Genomic DNA, 10801 nt, shown 5'->3' on the forward strand with positions numbered 1-10801 from the left:
CTTTTAAATGTCATGAGAAAAAAATAAAAGGTTTAAAGATATTAAACTTGTATTTTTCACAGAAAATAAATGAAATAGATGGTTTTACAAAATCAATTCTAGGGCAAAAGATATGGCATGCTTGTAGATACAAAGTGAATAAACACATCAATAAATTAGGTGAAGAAACTGAATATTGTGAAGAGATAAACAGTGATATTGATGTAGAAATAAGTAACTTGGAAATGTCAATTTCTAAACAAGAAACACTTGAAGAAATAAATTCATCTCTACAGAACATAGAAGAGTCATCAGTTAAACTTCACAGTGCAGCTCCACAGTGCAGGTCAAACTATACAAAAAGAAAAGTTGAATCTGCCTATAACACTTTAAAATCAAAGGTTTGTAAAGTTTTTGAAGAATTACCAGAAAATGAATCTCAAAGCACACTTAATGAAGATATTAAACAGAAAGCAAGTGATATTATTTTGATTGAGTTAATTCGAAAAAGACTGAATTTAACCATCACATGAAGGGAAAAGTTTAAAATTTTAATTCTGGCCCCTGCTTCATGGAATAAGGAAAAAAATCTGTGAAGAGTTCAATGTCACCGAATATGCTGTGCGAAAAGCAGGACAGCTTTTGTAAATGAAAAAGCAAGGGTGAGCCATTGCGTTTTTATTATAAAAAGAATCAAAAATTAAATTTCAACAATTATTTTTGCAATCTAATTTTTTAATGCAAAGGTTTAAATTTTCTTTCCTAGTCATAATCTACATTTTTTTGTGAGCATTTTAGTGGAAATTTCATTTGAATGTATTGAAAATCTGCAAAGTTATGATATATTTTCACAAATAATATTGCTTGAATGGGGTTAGCCTAAGAGACGTCATTTGTGAGGTTAGAAAACATTTTTTTTCTCAAGAAGTTTTTGAGATATGTACATGAAATTTTGCATGGTCAACAAGGATGGTAGAAGTAATAAACAAAAAAATAATAATTGGAATCTGGGATGATGGGTATCATTTCAGTATCTAGTTGAATGATTTGAAGTCAGAGTGATCCAGTTCAATTTTGATGAATTTTGTGTTGCGAGCCAGAATAAATATATTAACAGCCACAAAAAAAAAACATTTTTTTTTTCTCCAGTATTTTACTTCATATATTTAGGAGAAATTTAAAACAAAAGTTGTTTTGGTAACTGCTGTGCCTCTGGTCTAAAAATTGTATTTTTCTAATCCAGTTCAATTTGATGAATTTTGTGTTGCGAGCCAGAATAAATATATTAACAGCCACAAAAAAAAACATTTTTTTTTCTCCAGTATTTTACTTCATATATTTAGGAGAAATTTAAAACAAAAGTTGTTTTGGTAACTGCTGTGCCTCTGGTCTAAAAATTGTATTTTTTCTAACGAAAAATTCCACAAAAATTAAGTTTACATAATTTTTTTGCATGTAAATTTCAAATGTAAGTATATGAATTATTTTTATTCATATTCTGTATGTTTTTGTGAACACTTTAGTGAAAATTTCACTTGAATATATTGAAAATTGAAAAAGTTACGATTTAATTTCTCATACAATGCCACTTAAAAATTGAGCCTCGGAAAAGTCATCTGTATTATTTTTTGATAAATTTCAACATTTTTTTCTAAAATTGTTTCAGAGATACACAAATAATATTTCACACGGTTAATAAGGATGGTAAAAGCAACAAAAATTTTAAAAAAAATCATTGAAATCTGAGACTATGGGTGTCATTTTGGGTGGTGATTTGAAATGGAATGACCCGTATATGTAAAATTAATGTGCAATGACCCGTATATGTAAAATTAATGTGCAATGACCCGTATATGTAAAATTAATGTGCAATAGAGAGTTCTGTTATGAAGAAAAGCTACTTATTCAAACAGTTGCTCTGTTAGTCTAAATTAAAAATTACTAGTATAAATCAAAGTGTATTGTGCATTTCACCACAATAATTTAAGTAATAAGTGATAAGAAAGATAAAAAATTGCTATCATTTTTTCTTTCGCAATCTATAAATTTTATTAATGTTATTTTGATTCATACTTTAATAAATGTCATATTACTTTAAATTTACACAATTTTCATAACATTGCACATTAAAACTGGTGGAACTCAGCTTAAGCCATCATAATTTTTCGATAACTTGAGGTGACGACTTATCTATGTTTTACTGTATTTCAATTTTTTTTTTCAATCTGAGGAGTAGTCTTCAAATTTCTATCATAACTTTATCATTATTATCATGCTAGCACAGTGACAATGGATGCCTTATGTAAAACAGGGGGCTGAAGCATTCACTGATTTCTAAACGCTTAAAGAGCAATAAATGGCTACTTGCTAGGTTTTATTATCTGAAGCTGCTGGACCTCACAACACCACAAAAATCATTGTATGCACATGTATATCTGTGTGAGGTAAGTTTGCTGTTAAATAGAACAACTAATGGTCTATTTACAAAATCAGGCAGAGACAACACCGACCAAGCTTCTTATGCTGAACCGGATGTGTGATCGTGCTGCTCTCAGCCAGTACACAAGACTCACACAGCAGAAGCTTACTACCTTTTTTCCTGCAAAGTAGACTTTTATTAACATAATGTCTTTTTATCTTGTGTAAATATGATTCATACTTGATCTATTCAACATAAAGGTAATTTTCTGCAAGTATGTTTTATGCATTTTATTCCATTTTTTTACATTCTCTGGTTCACGCTGATTTTCGATATCACAGATTGGCTCTGGTCTCAATTGGTCCGACTTAATGAGGTTGTACTGTAATTTATTTTCCCTGATGTTGTACCGTGTGACAAGAATCCAATATTTCAACATAATGTTAAAAGTTAGTGGATTACTAATTTTTGGTTAAGTTACTAATTCTTTTCCATGATCCATTGATTTTTCTTGATCCTGAATCCGGTTTGAGCATTACAAATATTGTACATTTCAGGGTCAGGCAACACAGATTAGCAGTTAAAGCATTAAATGTTCTCAAATTAAAAAAAGAAGTACAGTAGACTCTCAATAATTCAACGGTGTGCTAGTCCGGTCTGTCCGGTAATTCAGCATTTTTATGCTGACTCCCTTTGTGTGAGAAAGAGGGAAAATATGCTACTGCATGTCTGGGTTTGACTTTGAGTACAAATAAATGCAAACACAAAGGGTACAACAGGCAAAGTGCCCAACCAGATGGCTGAAAAAAAATTTCCATAAAAAATATGGATGTCATGACTGATATGAGAGGGGGGGGAGAGACTGCAACTGAATCAAACATATTTTGTTAGTAGTTAGTCAATGAAGAAAATGTTTAAATTTTTGGGAGTCCAAGATCACACATAGGGCAAATAAATGCTCCACTTGCCATGTGAGAATCGGGCCCTGTGCTCGTCTATGCACAGAAGTTTACAATTATTTAGATGGGGGTTTTTTTTCAACTTCCTTACAGTAATCCAGCATAACCCTGGTCTGACATGTGTCGGATTAATGAAAGTCTACTATATTTTAATGGGCTTTTTCAACTACTTTCAGTAATCTAGTGATTTTGATACTCTGGCTCACCCTGGTCCAATATGTGCCAGATCAGCAAGAGTCTATTGTAACATGATTTTTTATCAATTGATCAAAGTTCATGTGTTGTATTCCATTCTTATATGTTTATTCAATTTATAAAAACACTTAACTATTTCAGTGTCCCACCATCTATGATTATGACATCAGCTTCCCATTCTCGTTTCCAAAGTCCAGATACTTCATCTTTTCCAAACACACCTGGAAGCTGCCCCCCATTGGAGAACAGTCAAGACAGTTTGTCAGGACGTTATCCTGCTTCAGCACCTGCCAGTATGGAAGGAAGTATTCAGCGTTTCACTGCACCAAGTCCCCAAGTGCAGAGCTATGAATCAGCTGATCATCATGGGATGCCACCAACTTTGCAGACTACAGAAAATCCTGTGCCACAGTTCCCACCTACACATACCATGGATTCAGGCAGACTTCCAGGGGGTGCTGTGCATTCTATGTTAGAAGATAATGGAATCAGATTCTCAAGTCCATCTCACCAAAACTCAGCCTATAGTCCTAGCCAATCTGGACTTTCTGATAGCATATCACGTTTCTCTGGAAACTCTTCTGACTCGATGCAAAGACACCAAAATGTTGGCTTGCAGAATACCAGTGCTTCAGGGACTGTAGATGCATTGCAGTCAAGATTTGCCAGCTCAAACATTAGTTCTTCTGGGTCTGAAAATGACACACATCCAGTTCCTTTTACCAGTATAGGTTCCGAATCTCATCCGGCTAATCCTACAAATAGCATGTGTTTAAGTGGGAATTTCTCTTCTGAAAATATGCCTCATTCCCATTTACACAGTCTGCAAAAAATGACTCCTCCATTTGATAATATTTCTGGAAGTAAAGTTTCACCTGAAATTTCATCTCCTATGGGATTGTGTTCATCAAACTCATTGATTACTAGCTCTGCTGGTAGCACTTTTCAATCATATGATAATCAGCTTCCATCTGGTGACATTTCGGCATCACGTAGATTAACCCATTTTGATCCCATAGCCTCCATGGCTGCAATGAGTGAGTCTACTGGTCCTTCAATAACATCAGTTGGAAGTATTCATGGATCTCAAACTATTGAAGCATCAAATATGACTGCTAATTGTGACACTGTAGTGAATAATGCTAATTCAGTGAATTTCAATGCTGTTGTACAACCATCAAGAGGATTTCATTCTGGCACACCTGGTATTTCTTCACCTAATCAGTGTTCTCAGTATGTGTCATCTCAAGCGCCTTTCACTCTTGCTTGTGCCTCACAAAGTCCAAATGGATCATACATAAATAATGCTTCAGTGCTGCCAAATATGCAAAATGTCATCCCTGTTACTACATTTGGGTCTGGTATTCAAGCAGCACCCTTGACTTCTCATGCTGTTATGCAACAACATCATGTACCTGCATGCCAAGAAAATAATCCAAATACACTAAGCTGTTCAACTACGGCAAATCATCCTATAATGCATAGTGCAGTCTCTGCCAAGCAATCAAACATGTGTATGACTGTTTCTCGACCAAATCATCCATATACATCAAATATTCCCAGAAATGGCATGCCCTTATGTGCGGCTACAAGTCCTAGCTTAATGATTAGGGGTGGCAGTACATCCACATCTTTTATCAATAGTGCAAATGTTCAAGTGAAAGCCAGTGCACCCAATACAATTCAATACCTGCCTGCCAGGCCACAGAGTACTGGATCTGTTTCAAATAGACCACCAAGTCTGGATTTTCTACAAAGGTTTGCTCCTCCTCTGACAAATTTGGACAATAAGTTGCCAACTCATAATCTTCAATATTTTCCAAACAGAATACCTAACCCTCATGGTCATGGGCCAATGACTTCTCCTGGTCCTTTGGTGCCAAATATGATGAATAGCCAGCGTCCAGTTAATATGATAATGAATCCAATGTTAAGAGGAGGAGGAAATTCTGTTCCTCATGTTGGAAATCAAATCTTTCCAGTAGGACCTCCAATGCCTACGGTTGTTGAGCCAGCTATGTTCAGTCGTGCGCCATGTCCTGGAAATACACAAATGGGTCCCATGAATCCAGTTTCTGGTGGTCAGACCCCTGTGTTTTCTGGTAAACAAATGCCACTGACTATGAGTGGAATCACTCCAGATGCTACTCAGCCATTACCTCCATCTATGGGCCAATCATTCAATTACAAACAATCTACATTTTACGGCCCAACAACAGCAGATCCAAATTATGCAGTTCAGTTTCATAATTTTCAGCAACAGCTGTATGCCACAAACACAAGAGGGAGCCAAATGAACTTGCAAAATAATATCAGTGGTCACAGTTTTTTTGGACCCAAATAGAGCATGAAAAGATGTTAGTAATAAATACAGTGCCAACTATTGATCAGTTCATTTTGCAACTTCTCCGAATGACATTTGTTACAGTTTTGTATAGTTTTATGTTTATACATGTTTTGTATTATGTAGGCAGCACCATTAAAAATTAAACTTAAATATGTGTTGTGAATATCAGGCCTTATGTAAAGTCTTGTGCAAATTGAGTATGTACAGCATTTGTTTGTATATGTAAATCATTTGAAAAATATGTAAATTCTCGAAAATGGAATTTGTTGTATGAATTTTTTTTTTAAAATTGCAATCAGCTCCTGCTCAATTTATATGTTAGACTACTTATATGTATGGTACTTAATGCACTGTTAAGAGAATGTATTATATGATAATTTTGTTGATTATGACTTGGGAATCATCTTAGCCTCTGGTGGTGCCATGTTTTTATTGTTTTGTAGATTTTATTTCCACTTGATGGATAACTTACTGTGTATTTTATGCTTTGTGTTTTGCTTTTATTCAATACTTCATTGTGGTCAGTTTTTTAATCTCTGTGCCATTGTTTCTTTTTCGTTAGAGTGTAATAGTGAATATTTTTACTTTCATCCTAATTATGTGTTTTCTTTGTAATTTAATCACAATTATAACATTTTTTCATTTAGTACGATATTTGTTAAACGCTCATAGGTTTGCAGTGTGATCTATATGTTGCTAGAATACTTTTTTTTTTTTTTCAGGTAGCCATGCACTTTTTTTTTACTTACTACCTCAGTTTATTCTATTTTGTTTTATGTCATTTACCTCGGAAATCTCATTCTTTATTTTCATGAATTCCTTGACAAGTTCCACCTTCCATAATATGTCTGTTTAGTTTATGATTGAATAACTATCTTCACTAATTCAAATAATGCGAAAGTTTTTTTTTGTCGCATGTTATATATGCTGGTTACTTTCTCGCACCTACATATTTGAATAAAAGAATTCCAAATTTTTCTTGGATGATAAAAATGTTTTTCTGTAGCAGGTATCATAAAAAGAAATAGTAAAAGAATAACATTTCAATATTTGTATGTAATTGATGGTAAATTTTTCTACCATTTTTGTTTAGACAAATAAATGTATAATTTAAAGATTTGTCATGGTTCAATTATGAAAGTTCAGTTTCTGCATTTATTTCAATTAAATATGACACTATAAATGAAAAGTAAAGCTTTATAAAATGATTCAGGCAGGGTGGCTTAAGAAAAACAGTTCTGACCTAGTGCTTTAAGACAAACAGTAAACCCTTATTATTACATCATAATATTTATTCTGGGATTATTTTTCATTAGATTGATGAATCTAAAAAATAGACATCTATAATTAAAAATATAGAATTTTTATTAAAGCGAGGGCCATACTCGTGTCAAGGCTGGTCATGGGAAGTAGTGGGGCCACTCTACCATTGGCAGCCCTGCCAACTCTGAGTTTTTCGCCCTTTCTCCAGATTTCAGTAGAAAATTTGATTTGGAAGAAAATTTTAATTTTTTTATATCATTTTTTTTATATTTCCTTGATCTTTCGCAATATCGTGACATCAGTGACTGTTCGTCATTAGGGAAACTAATAGAAAACCTAAACACCTATAGAGGGCAGCAATAGTTCATGGAACTTACTTACTCGGTAGAAGACATCACTTCTGTCAAGTAGCCATCAAAAAATGTCTTGGTGACCGCATTTAAGCAAACTGGCAATGGCGTGACTTTGTTTACTTAGCATTTATCAGCAATCATTTATCGGGGATGTACTTGGTTGTTAACATCCAGGGGTGTAGCCAGAAATTTCATTGGGGGGGGGACCAAAATGATAGAACAATAGTCACCCCTTGGGCGAAGATAAAAGATTGTCCTACAGCTAACATACTGAACTTATTACACACTCCCCAAATTTTTTCTCCCCACCAAGCGTCTTCCTTTGAAATTTCCGAACAAGTACAGGATTTTCTTCACACCAGCTGTGGTTTTTGCAGTTTGTCGAACAGAATTTTTATTATCTTGACTTTAATTATCTTACCCTGCGCTGCAACCCAAGTAATCGTGGTGTAACAAATTAGTCGTTACTTCCTGGATTCCAATATTTTATCTTTCCCAAAATAATTTTGCCAGACATGACAATAATGATATGACAACTATTTCACATTTACTTAAGACTTCTAATTCAGTGTTAATCTTTAGATTTTACAAAAAAACATTTTAAGTCTGCACAACATGCATCGGTAAATTTCCTTTAGAGTTTTAGCTTTAATATATCAGATTCAAAACGTTCTCACCCGATCGGTCCGTCGATTACACCCTTTGGGATGTCACTGTCACAAGAATGTGAACAGTTCACTTCTTGATTGATTTGTGCGATCTTCTGGAGAAAGGGAAGCTCCATAGCAACAGCATCACGCGTCCGAAGAAACGACGAACAAGACAAATATCCTCTCACAGACGAGGGCCGACATCTCGTAGAAGCTTCAACACAGGCTGTGCGATTTTTGACTAGAAGATGAAGAGGACGATCAACGGATCGAATGGTGACCCTGCTAGATCATCAACTCATGGCTTCTGGAACGAGGCGGGGTGAAATGAAATGTCATGATCAACGTCCAAGGACCAACGTGTTGGTTCGCTGCACACTACCGGCATATAAGGGAAAATTCCCTATTTCACATTATTACTGGAATCTATCCAGTAATAACTAAGACTTGGCGGTGCTAGAATCAACGTATAACATTTGACAAATAAATTTGCATATTCACATGAACTTAGAATAATACTGTACAACTATAGTAGTCGGCATCTGGCAACAAAAAAAAACCATTAACATCGAAGACCTGGCTAGGGTCCACAACATTAGGCCTATTTTGGATTGTAAAAACTCATGAAATTATAAACCATAAGTTGGTCCTAGGCTTGGCCCACCCATGGTGTGAAGGTAAAATATTGTAAAAAATATGTATAATATTATGCTTGCAAAACATTGCCATCCTAATCTCTAACAACGACCCTGTGGTGGTTCCCATCCGCGAACCATGTGACCAATTAACGATAATTTGTGGGTACTCCCATCATGTTTCAGTGGGTTCCAGGCTTTAAACGCAGTTTTTCAGACCCACATCCTCTTGGGTAAAGTGCCAGAAAGGGGAAGTATCAGTGGATACATTTGTGTATAGGGTTTGAAAAGTAGAGCAGATGCAACTCCAAGGAAGGAAAAAGATTTTGAAACTCTACTGATATTGCTTTCTTTTTTCCCCCCAATTTCCAAGTAAACGTTTAAAAAGCTATTGAATGGTCAGTGAAGTTTGCTGACAACCAGCTGTATAAGATTGTGAGAAGATTCTTTTGTTGTCCAATTTCGCCAATGGCCTTTTCTTTATTGTGATTGCATGTCATCAATACCATTGTGCCTACAGCTATGGCATGGCATGCCCACCTTTCCCCTACGCATCATTATTGTCTTTTCAGTGTTATCTCAAGAAACTGTCCCCATTTGGAATATTGAGTACCATCTGCATTTCCAAACAAACAAGTATTACCAGATGAATGAAAATTCTGATTTTTCTTTTTTATATATATATTTTAGATAGCGAGTAAAAGCATCACCTATATTTACTACTAGCCATAATGATTGTCAACAAAGCCTTCGTTCTTAGCTGAGTATGATGCGATCATCTCGTTCCCCCACGGAGAATCAGCTTTGTTCTTGTAGCTGAACATGGGTGCGTTACAAATTTTAGTGTAATTTAGTGGCTCTCAAGCTTTTTCGACCCACACCTCTTTCCCTATCCGGGGTCAGTTCTGGACGTTTTTCAAGTGCAAGCAAATAATATTTTGATGATAAAAAAAAATCACCCCTCCCCTTCAGTTGGCAGCCTAATGGGGAGGGTTCGGTTGGAACCTTCTTCAGCCACGTAGTTCGCAGGATTCAAGATCCAGCTTTGGTCCTATCATAGTCACAATACTTCCTTGGCTCCCCACAATAGAATATTTATTTCATGGTTCACACAATAGCAATTGTAATGCAACCATGTGGCAGAAAAACTTCAAAACCATTTACAATGCACATTCTCACATATTAGGTCCATTATACGTGTACTAGTATATGCAGTAGGTACAAATGATTTACATCAATATACAAAGAATATACAAATCGAATATATATGCTCCGACTCTGCCATGAAACTTTCACAAATCAAATCCCTCGGAGTTCAAATAAATTTCTATATCTGACAGGAAGAAAAACATTTTTCGTAATTAGTAGAGTCTGGAAGTTCAGGCAAAATGCCATAAATGCCTTTTTTTGCCTATTTTCAAACTTTTCTGTGAAAATGCCCTTTTTGAACTTTTCCTGTCTTAAATGCCTATTTTTGCACATAGTTTTACATTTATTGAGACATTTAAGATCTGCAAAACTTGAATATTGTGAGAATTGCATTTTTAAATTTGTTTACTAACTCTCAGTGTTAGAAAGTGCGCCCCCCCCCCCTACTTCAGTCCCACTTAAACAAGGATAAGTGAACGGAGAAATGGGGGATCTTGGTATTTCCATGCATTAACTTTGCTTTGACAGGATAGCATTAGACAATGATTTAGTTTCAGATGAACGCAGCCCATTTTAGAAAAGAGAGGAAAATACAGGATGTTTCAGAAAAGAATCATCCAATTTAAAAAAATCATAACTATTCAGCTTTTAATCCGTTTTGATCAAATGATAAATAGGTAAAAAGAGAGAAATCTCGAGTTTCACACAGTTGCAGACAGGTAGTTCCTTCGGCCACCACTTCAGTGTTTGCCAAGATTGGCTCTTCCCATAGTTCCGATTCGGGTGACTTCATTTTGAAGCAGGACGGGGCACCACCACACTGGAGCTTGGGCATTCAAGAATTTTTAAACA

The 10801-nt window shown here is 35.2% G+C and overlaps 1 protein-coding gene across 3 annotated transcripts in view; it reads left to right on the forward strand.

The window, feature by feature from the left end:
* lgs (BCL9 domain-containing protein legless) overlaps positions 1-7014 on the forward strand; it is a 109742-nt gene extending 102728 nt beyond the window's left edge. For all 3 annotated transcript variants that reach the window (XM_089239387.1, XM_089239388.1, XM_089239389.1), the window contains one exon: positions 3694-7014. In XM_089239387.1, coding sequence (XP_089095513.1) covers positions 3694-5896 — 2203 coding nt within the window. In that variant the 3' untranslated portion in view covers positions 5897-7014. The remainder of the gene's footprint in view (positions 1-3693) is intronic.
* Positions 7015-10801: the final 3787 nt, after the last annotated feature.

Source organism: Pholcus phalangioides, unplaced genomic scaffold, assembly GCF_987345545.1.
Source record: "Pholcus phalangioides strain wild (caught in Gottingen) unplaced genomic scaffold, Ppha-v1.0 ptg000011l_1, whole genome shotgun sequence".
Taxonomy (NCBI): Eukaryota; Metazoa; Arthropoda; class Arachnida; order Araneae; family Pholcidae; genus Pholcus; species Pholcus phalangioides.